The 16,712-nt window shown below is 47.2% G+C and overlaps 1 protein-coding gene across 11 annotated transcripts in view; it reads left to right on the plus strand.

The window, feature by feature from the left end:
* Positions 1-16,712, plus strand: part of TTC7B (tetratricopeptide repeat domain 7B) — a 237,783-nt gene that overhangs the window by 172,543 nt on the left and 48,528 nt on the right. For 9 of the 11 annotated variants that reach the window (XM_033850722.2, XM_033850726.2, XM_033850725.2 and 6 more), the window contains 2 exons: positions 6,478-6,575; positions 13,251-13,301. In XM_033850722.2, the coding sequence (XP_033706613.1) occupies positions 6,478-6,575; positions 13,251-13,301 (149 nt within the window). Of the gene's footprint in view, positions 1-6,477; positions 6,576-10,654; positions 10,817-13,250; positions 13,302-16,712 lie in introns of all 11 variants that reach the window. The other 2 variants (XM_073800124.1, XM_033850723.2) reach the window with 2 other exon arrangements.

Raw genomic sequence — 16,712 nt, forward strand, 5'->3', positions numbered from 1 at the left:
CTAATGAGGGAAGCAGTAAAATGTTGAGACCCATTCAAAGAAGAATTTGAAAAATAGATTTGCTGAAATGAATTTGCAAATAAATATAAAAACAATAATATTCTCTAGAACAATGAAATACATTGTTTGGGGTTATCTTTTCTACGGAGTGGACATTGATTGTATCTCGACCAGACAAAATTCATAGGTTTTCTACTGGCCAACTCTGCCCCATAGAGATGTGAAAGGGCCCAGCCAGTAGGAGTCAGTCAAAGGCGTCCACCCTGCAGAGGCAGATAATCTAGGGAAGGTCCACTAGTCAACTCCCAGCATGTCCCCGAAAAGCACCATCTTCAAGTCTTGAGCAGTGTTTCCTGGCATGTGTCTAGATTACGAAGTGTGCCCTGACCTGTGAAGGAAGTGATTTAATGAAAAGGGACCTCACGATTCAGGTGAATTCAAACAACTGCTCAAACACTCAGAATATTTTTCAAGTTCGCAGCAAGATGTATGGACAGCCCACATTCCGCTCTTAAGAGTCAGGAGCCTAAGAATGTATAAGTCAAATTGTAAATGTGTTCAAGGGTGTGGCCCACCCAATCCAGCCCAGCAGGAGGCGGGCAGGCAGGCTGGTGAGTCGCTGCGGGGTGGGAGGAAAGGTGGGGTGGGGTTAGGGAAGCAGCAGGGTGCTGGTGGGGTTCCATGTGAGATCTTGTTCGACAAGTTTCTGCCGTTAAAAAAATATATATATTCAAAATCAGGGCCCTGTTGAGGTGATGGGTCCTGATGAGCTGACATGAGCCAGAGTTGAGACCACAAGCCCCGTGGGCGGTGTGGCTAGAAGATGGGGGAGCCTGGCCGGGAACCCCCCCTTGCAGAGCCCGAGCCACAAGAATTACACGAGAGCCCCCTTCCTAACCGTAGCCTGTGGCACGTTACCAGGCCCATGGGGCCCATCTTCCTCTTGGTGAAAAGCTAATCGTGAAACTGGCTTCTTCCCTTTTGTGGGTATGTTCTGGAGATAAAGATCATTTTAATTTTTTAAAAAAATTCTACTTTTCTAAGTCTGTAGGCAGAAATAGGAAATGTCCATATTTATGTCCCAAAGTCCCCACTCCCAGCCTACCAGACGCAGCAGGATTTGAGGGAGGGTCTTTGCCGCGAGCCCAGCTACAGGCGATACTCCCCGAGCTGGCTGCTTCCTAGTGGAGCACATCCCTTTGTCTGTACCCCCTTTAGAAGTGAGAAAATAAATCCATCAGCTTTCCCGTTGCCAGTTTTCTCTCAGTTCTCCACACCTCTCCCACCTCCCCACATTTCTTCCCACTTAGCAACCAAGAGTATTGCATGTGAGGAGAAGAAAAAATAGCAGAATTGGAAAGCTTTTTAAAAACACTTAACCAAATGCCTGGGCTGTGTCCGTACTTGCTCAGCTCCCTGAAGGATCCTTCAGGGCCAGGCACGGGGGGACCTTGGCTCCGGGCGCAGAGTCTGGCTGGGGGTGGGGGTGGGGGTGGGTGGAGGATGCATCAGCTCTACGGAACTGCTCCCTCCAGCTACTCCCAAAGCCTCGAGGGGGGGTGCTGGCAGTCCAGCAGCCCCTTATTAAGGAGTTTCCTGTTTGTTTTTTTAACTATTTTCTCTGGGATGTAAATAAATGTTTCTCCTGTAGCCCTCACCAGTGTGCAGACTTAGACATCCTCCCCAGTACGGTCGGGGAGGGCGTGACCCTGGCAGTAGAATAAAGCAGAAGAGGGGAGGGTAGTGTCTTGACGGGGACAGCACACCCCGCAGTTCTCCAGATAAGGGCGGCTCTGGGCCCAGCAGCCTCAAGTCGGGACACGCGGGGCTTTAGAAGAGGATAGAAACGCATGCACAAGTGGGTGAGAAGCATCCCTGCTTCATAAAAGACGTGAAAACTGAGCAGAAAGCAGGCTGGCAGGGGCCGGTTGGTTTCCAGCTGGAGAAGGTCCTCACTGACTTCCGGGCTCAGGCGCCCGTGTTTCTAAGTGTGCTCAGTTGTGAGGGACCTGTGCTCACCCTCCCAGGGCGTCCCACTGCTCGCCACCCCCAAGAGCCCCACCCAGGGGCTGGCACAGGCCTCCAGAGCAGTGGGACAAGGGGGCGCAGAAGAAGACACGGGCAGTAACAGGGCCAAACGGAGACAAGACCTGGCTTCCTGTCCTCTGCGACCCGTCCCTCCTCTTCACTCTTGCTTGAAGGAGCACCACCCTCTGGGCCGGTCGCTGAACGGAGCCTGAGGCCAAAGAGCGGTCCCTGCAGGCTGAGAACGCTTCTCCTGCCGTGAGCAAAGGGTGGGTGGCGTTGTCCTGAGTGTACGTTTGGCAAGGTGTTGGTCACTTCAGAAGCCTGGGTTGAGGCCTGCAGCTTTGCGTGCCTTTAGGACAGAAATCCGCCTCACGTTTCGTCTTCTCTCCTGCTGAAGTGCACAGCTCCCTCAGCTCTTGTGCGCGTTGACTTGGCCACTTAAGACAGTGTGACCTCTGGCCAGAGCCTCGCCAGACGGTCCAGCGCTTCAGCAAGGGATGCTGTACCTTCTCTGTGCAGCACCGTGCTAAGCTGTTTATACATACGTCCTCCTCAACCCCTGCCTCAGCCTTGCAAGAAAGCTACTGTTCTTTCCACTTCATAGAAAATAAAAGTGAAGCTACACTTCACTTTTATTAAAGAACTTGCCCTAGTTTTCTCAATTAAACAACTAGTAGAGCTATTATTCAAACCCAGGTCTGCCGAACATCAAAGCTCTCTCTCCATCACCCATGCTGCCTCTCTGAATTGACAACCAGCTTTTTTTCCTTTATTTTTATTTTTTATTATTAACTACTTCTTCCCCCTCTTGTCACTGCCACTTAGACCATCTCCATCATGTAGCCATATGATCGGAAGAAAAGTTTTTCTTCCCAAGTCCCATTTCAATCACATTAACGAATAGCATATAAACATTTTTTAAAAAGAATTTATTTGCTCTAACCTCAGTTGGAAATTGGAAACCCCTTTTTTTTTTGCGGTATGCGGGGCCTCTCACTCTTGTGGCCTCTCCCATTGCAGAGCACAGGCTCCGGACGCGCAGGCTCAGCGGCCATGTCTCACGGGCCCAGCCGCTCCGCAGCATGTGGGATCCTCCCGGACCGGGGCACGAACCCGCGTCCCCTGCATCGGCAGGCAGACCCTCAACCACTGCGCCACCAGGGAAGCCCCGGAAACCCCATTTCACGCTAGTAGTCATCCATATTTCGGTGGAGCTTTTCTTTTTACAAAGTGTGCTCTCATTCATCTTCAAAATAGCCCCATAAAATGGGCAAATGTCGTGTTACATCAGACCCATTTTACTGATGAGAAAATTGAGTTTGGGAATGTTGAGAACTTGCCTTGATTCATGTAATCCAGGCTTAAGTTGCCTGGGAAATGTTCTGGTTTCCTATCCAAGGCCCCTCTATTACATCAGTATTTACTGTGTGCCAGGCACTGTCTCAGAGCTGAGAAAGGACAAGGCTGTGACAAGGACCCCAGGGTTCTGGCTCCCAGTCCACCATCAGCTTGCCTCTTGTGTTTCATCTCTGTGTAGCTGTGTTAGAGGATTTCCAAGAGAAGCTTCCAGTTTCTAGGATAACTTAACCATCAGTACAGTCTACTCTGGATTTTCAGTCCTTCTTTAAGGGAATAGAAATTACCTGGATGTGTACATCTACATATGTGGGTCTCTTCAGCTTATGTGCGGTGGATTTGGGGCTCCGTCCAGTTTCCTTTCCCTAAACCCTCTACTAACACCACTGACCAGTAATGTTTTTCCTTTCCTTCCTATCATCCTCCTTTGGAGGTGGTCCTGGCACCTAAGGGCCAGACAGAGAAGAGGTGAGGTGACTGAGCTGTAGGGGGAGGTGGTCCACGGAGTGCCCAAGTAGATGTGTCCCAGAGGGAGAGAGGAAGGCTTGCCTGAGACACGCTGGCCAGAATGAGAGAGCGAGGCCAGGCCTCCCTCTGCCCCTCCTTCCATATCCTGTGGATCATGGCAAAGACAAATCCTGCACCATATAAACAAAGAACTAAAACCTGCTTACAGCATCCACCAAAATTCTCAGTCAGTCGCAACAGTCAGAGTGGAAATGAAGGCATCTCCATTGTGAACAGTTATTTGTTGATATATAAGCAACAGATACTATGGAGATAAACAGATACTATGGAGATAAACTAAGGAATGTAACCAAATATTGTTTCTCAGCTGGTGGAAGGGAAATAGGTCCTGTGTCCCTATCATTGGCTGAGGTTCATAAGTTAAGATCTTCGTTTTGGTTGGGGTTTATAACATCTGGAGTAGGAGGCCCTTAACTCAGCTTCTCCACACCTACCGTTGCACCAGACAGCTGGGAGTAAGTTGTCTCCCGAAGTCAGCCAGCCTTGTTAACCCCTGATGCGTATTTGGAGGCATGGTGTTTATAAGGACACCTGGCATGTGTCCAGAAGTTATAATTCTTCTGAATGTTCTGTCTCCATGACCTCAGTTCAGCCTGACACACTTCTGTGTGGGAAGAAGAGGCCACCTCACCTGACAGGGAAGTCACTGAGGCACAGAGAAAGGGGCCTTGCTCAAAGTGACCTACCATTAGTGACAGATGTGGGATAAGAACCCAGACTCCTGGTTGGGTTCCAGGACCCAGCATGACATGCAGCAGCCAACCCTGTGCTCTGATACTTGGTGAAATGAGAAGCCTGGAGGATTGTGGCTGAACCAGACATCTCCCATCCACTTACTGTGATTTGGTCCACTGAAAACCCAGGCAGATCCTTCCTTGGCAATTCTAAGACCTCATTGTGCGTCCTGGAATCCCCAAGGTGATGAAAAACTTCACTATATTTTGAGATAAGATCTTCCAAAAAACTCCTAAGTGGGGAGCCATTGCAACATTCAGATAATTAACTCTTTGTAATATTTTTGTAGTATTTTTTGTAATATTTATATTAAAAATACATGCATGAATAGATCAGTGCTAGAAATATTCAGTTGCTAATGTGATTAATGCAAATTTGCATGTACTTTTATGCTGTCTTCTGCTCAGAGACATTTATTGTTTCTCAGTCATGGAAATAATTAATAGAACAGATTCCAAAAAGCATGTATCCAGTGATGTCATAAGTATAGGCTGACAAACCAGTCTGTACTGAAGCAAGTTTCCTTCTGTTTCCTGTGGATTTCTCTAACTACATCACTGGACGTGGAAATTGCAGCCTGCAAACCATATTAAGTTTCATAGCAAATCTTGTTTGTACCACTTTTAGCAACAGCTGCATAGAGGAAGGAAATTGTGTCCCTTTACTGTGGAATTTGAACTTCTTAACGAAGAAAATCATTTGTAGAGCCCCCAGGTGGGGGAAAAAAAAATGGATTCAAAGAAAAGCATTAAAGGCTCAAACCTCAAGAGACAGATATACATCTTTTGATAGAATACCATGATAGAGGAAAAAAGAATGCAATTGTTTAATTGTTTTTACTTACAAGTTTCTTAGAATTAAAAAAAAAAAAAAAAAGTCTTTCTGAGCTGAGCGCCCTTAACGGTGTTCCATTCCCGTTAGTCCCGATGTGGTCTCCCACGTGACTCGCCCAAGGAGTGGGGCTGATCCCGTTACTATACGCAGGAGCAGCCTGGAGAGGGGGCTTCAGTGCCGGAAGCTAACGAGAACCACCGGCCTGGAGGCTGCTGCCAAAACGCGACTGTGTTCTCTCCAAGGCCCAGCCTTCCCAGCTCGGGAACACCGGAAGGGGGCCGTAGCTGCCACTCTGCCAGCACCCAGCTCAGTGTAGGGCCTCACACCTCCTCTCTCTTGTCTATTAAATAGAGGTATCAACCACGCCATTTATCTTAAAGGCTTGTTCTTAGGACACAAACGAGGCCGTGGCTGTGTCACCCTTTGAAAAGGCAGGGCCAGTGGTTCTTGAATTTGGTTATGCATGAGAACCATCTGGGGAGCTTTGAAAACCAGAAATTCTGATTTATTGGGTCTGGGGCAGGACCCAGGCATCCGTGGCTTTTCGAGATGCCCCGGGTGATTCTTCTGTGCAGCCAGGGCTTAGACGCACTGGTGCAGAGCGTTGGTTCCTAAAGACAGCTCGAGGATGATGTGTTCATGGGCTTGAGCCCGACACTTAGCAGCACAGAATGCTCATCAGCTTCCCCCACACGGTGGATGGAGAACGTGGCTCGAAGTTCCCATTTTTGTGTCTTACCATGACACAAAAGAGACGAAAATTAGCTCGGGTCTCCGGGTGCGGTTTAAACCGTGTTTGTGATACGGATCCTGAAAGGAATCCCAGACCAGGCCGGGCGGGGAAGCAGGATGCCCGGTGATGAGTGGAAAGGTGCTGAAGAAGCTCCAAAAATGCGCAGAAGGTTTTGCTGCGTTTCAGGAGTCGGGATTGGTTGACTCTGTTGCCTTCCCCTGCCCGCCCTTCAAATGACTGACATTTGTAGCTGTGTTTTGCAGTGATTCTGGACGTGGGAGCAGCCTCTTAGATAGAACCATTGCTGACAGACGACAGCTTAATACAATTACTTTGCCAGACTTCAGCGATCCCGAGACAGGTGAGAATAAAAAGCCAGAGGGGCCGAAAGGGTGTCAACCGGAAGGGACGTGGGGCCTGGCCCCAAGCCGCGCGGGACGAAGACCACCAGGGCCTGGGGCGGGAAGAAGTCCTCACCCAAATAGGCTACACTGTCGCCTGAGGTGCGTTTTCTCCGGTGTCTTTTTTCAAGTGTTTGTTCACAGTGGGGGAAGTAATATTACTTGCCCAACGCAGCTCTTTGAAATCTATTTTTCCCCTTGCTCTTGGAGCCGAAAATTCGAAACTAAAATTAGACTGTTCCCATCCCCATCAAGCTTCCCCTCTGCTTTTCTGTTTCTTTCTCTTTCTTTAGATTTCAGACCTTGCTAAAATCAAGCTTTCGGTTTCTAATCAGTTGCACATATGAACTCACACAACCCCACAGGAAACCCTGCAGGGAGAGGCAGGTGGGTTCAGAGCTTCTGAATCTACTGACCCCACGAGGAAGCTTGTAGCACTTACTGCCTCGGAGCAGATATTTACACCTCAGTTATCATTTGCGTTTCCACAGTTGCCTAAGTACAGAGGGGTAAAGAGACCTCTGTAATCTCCAAACAAGTAACTTTAGTAGTAATACTGACTTTTCAGTGGCAATTCGGAGGACTCGACAGACCCACAAAATGTAAAGAAATCCACGGCGCTTTGAGCCTCAGGGATAGTTCCAGAGCATCATTTGGAAGCTGGTTTTGGTGCTTCTCCCGCCACCCCAGAGGGCCCTGGGTCAGGCTGAATCGCTGTCTGGGTACGCCTGGTCTTCTGTGGGTTGATTTCATGAAAGGAGCCTCCGGGTCTTTCTCCTGCACAGTGCCAGGTCCCGGCTCCTGACCAAGCCCCTCCAAAGAGCCAGAGAGCAGCCCCGAGGCGTGCACAGCCGTCCTTGGAAAATCTCTCCCCAGGTGGCAATGGGAGCCGGGTGTGGTACTCACCCAAGCCCGTCCTCACAGCTGCCTGCCTTCCTGTGCTAGTCTCCCTTTTACCAAATTTAAAGTCGGCTGAAGAAGCCTGATCCCAGGGCCTTGGGGCTCCTAGGTCAAAAGAGTGTTGGGCATCGGAAGCAGCATGAATTATAAATTAGTGCAGTTTAACAGGGCTTGCAGCCACTGCTCAAAATGCAGGCCAGCTAGGCCACAGAGAAACTCGCCCCTGGAGTAGCCTGGCCCCTGGGTGGAGGGGCAGTCATTGGTGGGCTTAGACGGCGCACCAGGCAGACTCTGACGTGGGATGGTACAGCAGAGTTCTGCTTGTGGTCCAGACCTGCTAGAGGGACGTGTGTAGCCCCCCTCGCTGCAGGAGAGGGAAGGTCAGGCTGTCAGGACTTAGCCACTGAGAGGTGAGGCTCGGACCCCGGGGAGAGAAGAGAGGGAGGTAACAGTCACTACAGCTGGTTCACAGCTGCTGTGGCTGCCCAGGGCCAGCTTCCCCTTCTCCCCCACCCACAGGACCCTGCGAGGACACTCATACTAAATTCAGACCCCCTTCCCCACCAGCTGATCGGGACCTTAATCTCCCCTGAGGTCTGAGACTTTCATCCACATCACATTAAAAACAGACAGTGGGAGAAAATGAGGGAGGCCCTTGGGATTCATTCTCCCCTTTGCCCCTTGGGACCTCTTCCCCGGAGCCTCCAGGAGGCTCCCACTTCAGGTTAAACATCAGGTGCTGTAGCTTCCAGCCGAGGTGTGTCTCCGTGGCAGAGTCGGGGGTCGCTGCCACTTGTCCGTAGTGGACACTGCTCTCCCTCAGGCGCTAGCCAGTGACCAGTTTATTGTGTTGGTGTGGTTGTATGTCCACACGACGCCCTCCAAGACTCCTCTCACTGGCCCTGCCCCCACAGCCCCAAATCGTTGCTTTTCACACCACCACCACCAGTTACTTACCCAGGAGGCCAGGAACCAGAGAAACGGAAGGCCATGTTAGCAGGCCTTATCAGTTGCAGACTGATTTTAAATGATGGTAAAACATTCTGAAGTGATCATTTAAATCAGAGAGACTTAAAAATTATGAAGACTCACCTATAAATGGAAAAGATGCCTCCATCTTGATTAATAAAGCCCAGTTTTAGATAGTTCAGCCCATTGGTGGTCGCAGGAGGGCAGCGGTTCTTATTAGTGCATCAGTGGGGACTGCCTGTCTCGTGAGCGACCCACAGATTTGGTCCAAACTTGATTCCGAAGGTTCCATAGAGGTGTTTTGCTTCCATCCCTGCCCTTCCATCTTGCCTTTCCCTAAAGACAACCATTTTTTATTAGCTTTTTGTTTACCCTCCCATACAAATAAGATTATATCTTATTTCCCGTGTCCCTTGACTTGAAAATAGCATACCGTATACGTGCTGCACAGCCCCGGTGACGTGTCCCTTTACACATGCCCTGAGGATTCCTCTGCACCCGTTTGGGAGAACGTCCTCAGGCTTCTGCAGTGCTTCTCTGCTTTTCGAAATGCATCCGACAAGAGCACAGCCGGCAAAGACGTGTGGCCAAAGCCGAGGTGACCCGCCACGCTTGTGATGCTGCCAATTCTGAGTCACCCAGTGTGCAGCAGACGCCTCTGGGAAGCCACAGGCCCTCTTGGGTTGTTGTTTTTGTCTTCCAGAACTAAAATTTATTTCCTTTTTTAAAAAAATTTTCTACTGTGGAAAAATTTCAAGTATACCAAAATAGAAATACTCGTATAATGAATCCCCATGTACCTACCACCAGCCTTCAACAATTCCTATTCTTTTTTCCTGTATCTCTGCTGTCCCACACTTAGTTTTTGTAGACTATTTTGAGGCAGATCTCAGACATCGTATTTTGCCTGTTAAAATTTCAGTGTATATGTCAAACAGATGAGAGCTCGGTTATAAAAATATAACCGAGATCCCATTATTATACATCTGGGTCATTATGAAGTACAGGCTCAGTGTTCTTGATTTTGGAAAGTGAATAATTAACTGGGGTATGGTTTTCCACCTCTGAAATTGTCCATATGCAGATCTGTGTAATAACATAAGGGGAACCCATGTCTAAAAGCTTTGGACTATAGCTGAGTCCACTGTGGCTAAAGAGTGGACGTTGGTTTTATTAAATGGATGTGGCAGACTGAAAAAAAAAACCCTTAAGGAATATGCTTTCCCTTCTAATATCGCCTCTGGGTCCCCTTCCCCCCACCTCTGTCATCCAATAGGTCCTAGCCATCAGGAGAGAGGAATCAAATGGAGGGACAGTCATTTAACTTTGAAGCTTTGAATCATTGTCTTTTCTTCGGAATAAGTTAGTTCCTTAAATAGAGGAGGAAAAAGAATTCTTTTCCTTCCTTTTGCCTTCAAAACAGGAAATGGAGTAAGGAGATTTATCTTTGATCATTGGTAGATGTTACCAGACACCGATCCGTAGTAAGGATTCTTTCGCCTTGAAAGTTTGATCCATTTTGTCTGGGAAAAATTTGAATTTGGCACTGCAGTGGTTCTCCCTACTGCTGTGTATCTCTCCAGCTGAAGGCATGGAAGTGACAGGAATAGCTTCCTTTTCAAAGTGCCCGGCCAGTGGACCCAACCGTAGACCAGCTTAGCAAGCTTAGACTCCATTGTCGCGATTCAGGGACCTGACCCATTGTTGCACCTCAGTTACCTGCACCTAGAAAGACCTTAGTTTTCAAGTAAACTTTATATAAGTGCTTCTCATAAAAAACAAATCGAGGAAAAGTCAAGTTCTAATCCTTTCCAACTGAAAAGCAGATAGTTTCTTTTCCTCCAGAATGTCCTGGGTATTCTAGGTTAAAGAGGTATTATTTTCAATGGATCATACTGCTGAATCCGTGCCCAGGTAAATCTGAGATGTTTTTATGCCGTGGTGTTGTTGCAGAACAATTAAATAACCAGTGGAAAAAACAGCAAATTTGTTTTCTTCGAAAAGCACTTGTATTCTCTTGTCAAGTAGAGGAATGATTGTGTATTACATGACCTCATTTTCTTTGCAGCTTATGTGAGTATATTAAAAGCCAGTTTATTTTTTTTCTTTGTGTTTCTAAAGTTTTTTTGCCTTTATCCTTTTTTTTTCTCTCTCTCTTTCATGTTTTTAGTGTCAGATTCCTCCTCCTCCTCTTCTCTTTCAAGAACCGAATCTCCTCTCCACCTGTTTGTATCTTCTCATCTTCATTCTCATCCCAAACCCGATACCTTTGTGTGGCCCCCGGCAGCTCATTCAGTCAGTGACCCAGGTCCCCGCCAGGAACCCTCTCTGTGTAAACATGGTTTATGGTTTTTTCCTTTCTTGTTAGATCTGCTTCATTTGCCTGATGTTTTATTTTCTGATAATCTTCCTAACTGCTAAGCTGGATCGGAAACTCCATCAAATTTACCTGAGAGAAAATCTTGCTAGTTTGAAAATCCAAAAAACTGTGCGGGCAGAAGGAGACGTTGGTGCCCAAGTTCCAACCTCCCTTTTAAAAAGTAAAGGAAATCTGTTTAGAGCAGAATCAATAGAAGCTTCTCTGGAGCATCGCTTCCAGTTCTTGGGGACTTCTGTGCTTTCTGCTTTCCTGGAGTGGATATAAATTCATACAGATCTCATTTTTTAAAAAGACAAATTAGAACATTTTGCAAATAATAATTTACTCCTAATCATTTCTGGTTTTCAGTTTAGAAATTAATTCACCAAGTATATAATAATCAAGGTAGTATTCTAAAGATATCAGTCCTATGCCTTTTAAGTATGTGGTTCTCAAACCTTACTGTGCGTTAAAATCACCCAGAGAGCTTTGAACACTGCAGATTCTCTGGGCCCTACCCCCAGAGTTTATGATTCAGGAGGCCTGAGGTGGGGCCCAAGAATCTGGATTTATAAAATACCTTCTTAGGATCCCGATGCCAGTGGGCTGTGTACTACATTTTGAAAAACAATGCTATAAATTGTTTTCTGTTTGCAAGGAAGGAAAACGTAGGGCTTGTGTCATGAAACTATGCAGGGAAATTGAACAGTATTTTAATCTAATCTTGATTTTAAATAATAGGGAAATTTGAAAGTCTGTTTTAGGGCGTTTAGGGACTTGTCAATGGAAAAAAAAAAAAAAAGATCCCTGTATTGAAATGAGACACTTGTTGATAAAGCCCTTAAATGGCACCTAAATATGGATATCACCAGGAGAGCCACCCTTGTTCTTCCACTCATTTATTTAATGTTCACTTTACCCGCAACACGGCCAGAAAATTTAATCTCTGTGTCCATGATTTATAAGGGCTCATCTTTGTTCCAAACACTCAGTTATATGCTAAACAAAAGCTCATAAGGGGAGCTGCTGCCAGAAAGAACTACTTTCCCTAATGCGCTTATCTTTCTGATGGTAACCTGCTGTGTTACACACACACACACACACACACACACACACACACACACACAGACACACACACACACACACACACACACACACACAGAGTCTGGCAGAAAGGAGACTATGATCTAAAATAAATAATTCAAACCAAGAAACACTCTGACTTTACTTATCTGCATATTAAGTGTTCTGAACTCAGCCTCAACGGCAATCCCAGTTTTATGAAATGGAATATGAAGATAAAATTTACAAACTGCTTATGTCGTTTTTAATCCACTTCTTAAAATAGATATTTTCCCTTTAATATGATGCCTACAGGCAATTGCCAACTTTTTTTTTTTTTTCTGCTTTGGTTTTTCCAGAAAAAATTGTTTATTACACTGACTTTTGCCCAGTTTTCTGGGGTCTTAAAATGGGATCTTACTGTTCTAGAATAATGTTAGATGTTCCCACTGCCCCATCCTTTCTCGTTTGCACAATGAACCCACCTACCTCCACACCCTGCCAGTAGTTATCTTGTTGCATCCCAAGGAGCCCTGTGTCCCTTTAAACCTCTGAAAATTGAAGTCCAGACTCTTCTGGTGGGGCACCTTATATCAGATTAATTAGCAAATTGTTAGGGCGATGAGCACCCACTGGGCTTTCTGCTGAACGTAATATGTACCAAGCAGTGCTCAGTTGTTTATTCTCTGTGAAGCTCTGAGTCATCTTCCATCCTTAGGGAGTGCATAGCCAGTAACCAGGTGTTTTAAGTAAGACTGTTCCCCTCCCCCCACCCCATAAATCCAACATTTAGTTAGAGAAGGGAAAACACAACATACATTGCTAGTAAATGTAGAATTTCTTGATTAAAATTATAATGAATTTGAATCCCAACTCTTTCCCTTAGGACAGATAGCCAAGACCTGAAGTTTTATGAATTTCTCCCTCCAGTCCTTTACTTCACAGGATTGAAAGCTAGCCCAGCCCTACAAACGGTTGGAATCATGATTAGGGTTAACGTGTGGAAAGATCTGAAAACTGCTCGTTTGATTATTTTTCCCTTCCCTTTGGAATTTCCTGCCCTGGAAACAAAACACATTACATGAATTGGTCAGCTTTCATGTGCTGAGTGAACATTTAAACGTGGAGGGGAATGCCCAGTTGGCCTTTCTTTGCTTTAAAAAAAAAAGAAAAAATCATTGTTAGTGGAAAAACATATGTCACTGTTGAATTGAAATCTGATTCCAGACAGCCAGACTTACGGTTGGAAGGTTATTAGAACTCCATTTGCTTTTTTAGCCTTAATTTTGATTTTTCAAATGTTTGTTTCTTGGTTTTAATTTTTGGTTTGATTTGTTGTTCCAAGGCAACTCTCCAGAAGTATACTTTCATGGTTTTCCCTCCCTTTTTTCAGTTAGTAAGTAGTTTACCGATCTATCTGTTAACTTTTCTGAGGGTCTCCAGAATCACGCTGACCCCACCATGCAGTGTGTGTTGTGGCGTTGATCAGGAATGTTGAGATGGCTTGGACCTGAAGCTTGCTCACCCCTCCCGCTGGGGACCAGCCCTCCCAGGCCCTCTCATGCTTTCTGCAGCTTGGGTGTAAACACTGAGGAGGCAGCACTTGTCTGGGAAGGACTACAGAAGAAGGCATTGCAGGAAGAATGCCCAAGGAGGGGCGCGCAGTGGCTTGGTCAGCAACCCCACGGGGGCTGATCAAAAGTGTGAGACGTCCAGCCTCCCCAGTGTGGCTCATCTGTAAATCTGAGGTAGAGGGAACTAGTTGAATCTTAAAATTCCTTTCCAGTTCAACCACTATTGCTCATAGAAAACAATTCTAATAATTCGTTTTCCTAAAATAAGCTAATCAGACATCATAAAACTTAAACTACTTCTACCAGAATTTAAAGCAGACTAAGCAATTCCCTTCAAATATGTTAAAGGGAGGCTTGACACATTTATACAAGGGACTTAACTACTTCCATAAAAACAGCAGCTCCAAGTCTCTCGAGGGTCAGGAAACCTGGGTTCGGGGGCCAGTTCTGCAGAGGAATCCAGGCAACTCATTTAACCTTCCTGGCCTCAGCATCCTCATCTGTAAAGGTCTTAGTCGACTAATTATTCTGTTCACACACACCTTTGGGGTTTGCCGGTAGCTGATCCTGATTTCAAGCCTCGGCCAGGTGCCTTGCTCCCCAAGTTGCAGCCTGGACTCTGTGGCCTCCAGAGGGCAGTGACCGGCCAGGTGGGGAGAGCCGGACTGGAACGCAGCCGCCAGGACCCCCCCCCCCCCGCCCCGCTGCCCTCACTCCTGAAACCTGAGGATCCCAGGCGCCCCCAGCAGCGAGCGCCTCAGCAGTCATCCTTCTGGAGAGAAGTGTGGGTTGAGGTTTTATTCTTCTCTCCAAGAACGTGCTGACTGGGTGCTCAGCTTCATTTTTCATATCACCGATTCTGGTGACACCGCGGCTCTCTTTAGGAACCAGGACAAGAGAATAGACATTAACGAGAAAACACACCTCTCAAACGAACTCAGGTGAGAAATAAAGCCAAGGTAGTCGTTTTGTCTCCTTCCACGGTGGCTGGCGTTGTTTTATTGACTTCGCATTTTTCTAACATTCAGAAACATCTGTCATGATCAGGAAGTGACTAGTCAGGTGGTGAATTTCACCCTCTGCTACTGCTTAATAGAATAAAGTCATCTTTGTCACCTATATGTGAACAAAAAATCACTCTAGTGATGACCCCACTGCTTTCGAGGAGTGGCAGTTTAAAACATTCAGTCCTAATGATTCAAGTATAAACCTTTTCTTGCCATTTTAATTAAATTAAAATTAATTCTCCTTAAGTAGTTCTGGGGTGTCTTTCTTTAAACAAGGTCGGTTGGAATTTTAGGAGATGGACAAGTCAATAATAAATGGCACTCGGGGAGAAGTTGAGTGTGTGACCAGCAATTAGACTACGGCCTGAGCCAGGGAGGCTTCTCCCATCAGCTGCATCAGAGACAAAAGCCTTTCCCAGGCGGAAGGACACTTCATTCCAGAGACACGGCCTCATGGCTGTGCACGGGGGAGGGTTTGAGGAAGTGGGTAGCCTCTGCCCTGTGCAGTCCTCCGGAAGGTGCTGTCTCCCGGCTCACCCTCACGGCGGGCCCCTCCCTGCATGTGCGCCGCTTAGCTCCGCCAGCCCCCAGCAGCAGCACGCAGGCCAGCCCCGCATGCCCGCTGGTGACCACATACCCCTGCCTTCGGGGGATCCTTCCCTAAAGCTTTCCCTGGAAAGGACGTTCCCCTTTCAAGAGAAGGCACATCCCGTCAGGTTTCAGCTGTGCTTGATGTTCTGTTAAAGTCATTTGGAAATTGTGATCTCGTCTTGGGACCGTGGGTTGGCTGTCCAGATTTCCTTGGCTATCTTAACCTCCTTTTTCACTCAGTGAACAAAGGAAAGTATCTACTAGAATGACCCCCAGAGCTATTTATCAGCGGGACCCACAACCAAGAGGCCCCATAGTCGGTGGGAGTTGGATAGACCCAGCAGTGGCCCCTAAATCCGCCCCAGCCCCGTGGCCCCATCACGTGGGTGGACATGCTGTGCAGAGGGCAGGGGGCAGCCCGCGAGGGATCAGAATGTGGAAGGGGGATCTCTGACAGCGTGCTGTGAAGAGCCCACCACCCCCAGATCAGCCTCCTTGAGAGGCAGGACCGCCTCCAGCAAAGATAGGAATTGTCCTCGCCCGGGGTTGGCAGGGTGGGGAGTGGAGGAAAATGGCTCATGTTTTTAAGGTACAGAGAAAAATATGCCTAATTTGAGTGCTGAAGTGAGAGCAGACGCTCGCATCTCTCCTCCCGCCTCAGAAAAGAAGAGACAGTCAGCACTGTCTCCTCGGGTCCAAGGACGTTCGGGTTCTTAGAGCACAGGGGCCAGGTGTGAGGTCACTGGGCTGCCAGCAGTCCGCAGTGTTGCACTGATTTATGCGCAAGCCCTATCTTGAGAAACAGGCATCCTTTTCCTGTTAAAAACGAAGAGTTTTAAGCAAAGCTCTGGGGCAGAATGCTTAGTCACTCAGATCGTTGTTCAGTTTGCAGGGTCTTTAAGGGGGGGAGGGGCGCCTTCTTTTCTTTAATTCTTTCATTGTTTGGGGGGCACAGCTTCTAAGAACCGGAAGCTGAATAAACTCTACTGACAGATACGATGGAATCACTTCAGGACTGAGGGAAAATAAGTACAGAGATTTATTAGCGGTGGGTAGTTTCTGCACACTTGGTTTCTTTTCAGAAAAACGTGGGGAGGGCAAGTATCTGCTGCGGCGGCATCAGGCAGAAAGAATGTGGGTGACAAGCAGAGAGATGGAACTTGGGGCGCGGCCACGTGCTCTACGTTGTCTCACGTTCATGCATAGGAGGCATCCGAGTTAACTCTCCAGGGCCGGGAAGCAAAGAGCAGCCTGAATCCTGAGCAAACACCTGTGAGATGTGCCTCCTGATGTCTCTTTGGTAGAGGATTCTTTTCGCACATCAAGTAACATAGCTGTCTGTTGTTCCTGAACCGTGTTGCTCACCAAGTCAGCAGGCAGCAGGGCTGCATCTGAGACCTGTTCATCTTCTACATGCTGTGAAGATATGAGGGGACAGGGAAGGTGGACATCCTTCAGACCATAGCAGCTTACATAATGCGACCAGAACAGCCAAAAGGGTAGCTAGAATATAAATACATGCCGTGCACTCAGTGACCCTGCTTGTGAAAATACAGGTGATGGAACATAACTAGGCCACATAATTTATTGAGCCCTTTGCTTCACAGAATTATTGGCTCTGAGATCCCTTTGAAT

Source organism: Tursiops truncatus, chromosome 2 (assembly GCF_011762595.2).
Source record: "Tursiops truncatus isolate mTurTru1 chromosome 2, mTurTru1.mat.Y, whole genome shotgun sequence".
In the NCBI taxonomy this organism is placed as follows: domain Eukaryota; kingdom Metazoa; phylum Chordata; class Mammalia; order Artiodactyla; family Delphinidae; genus Tursiops; species Tursiops truncatus.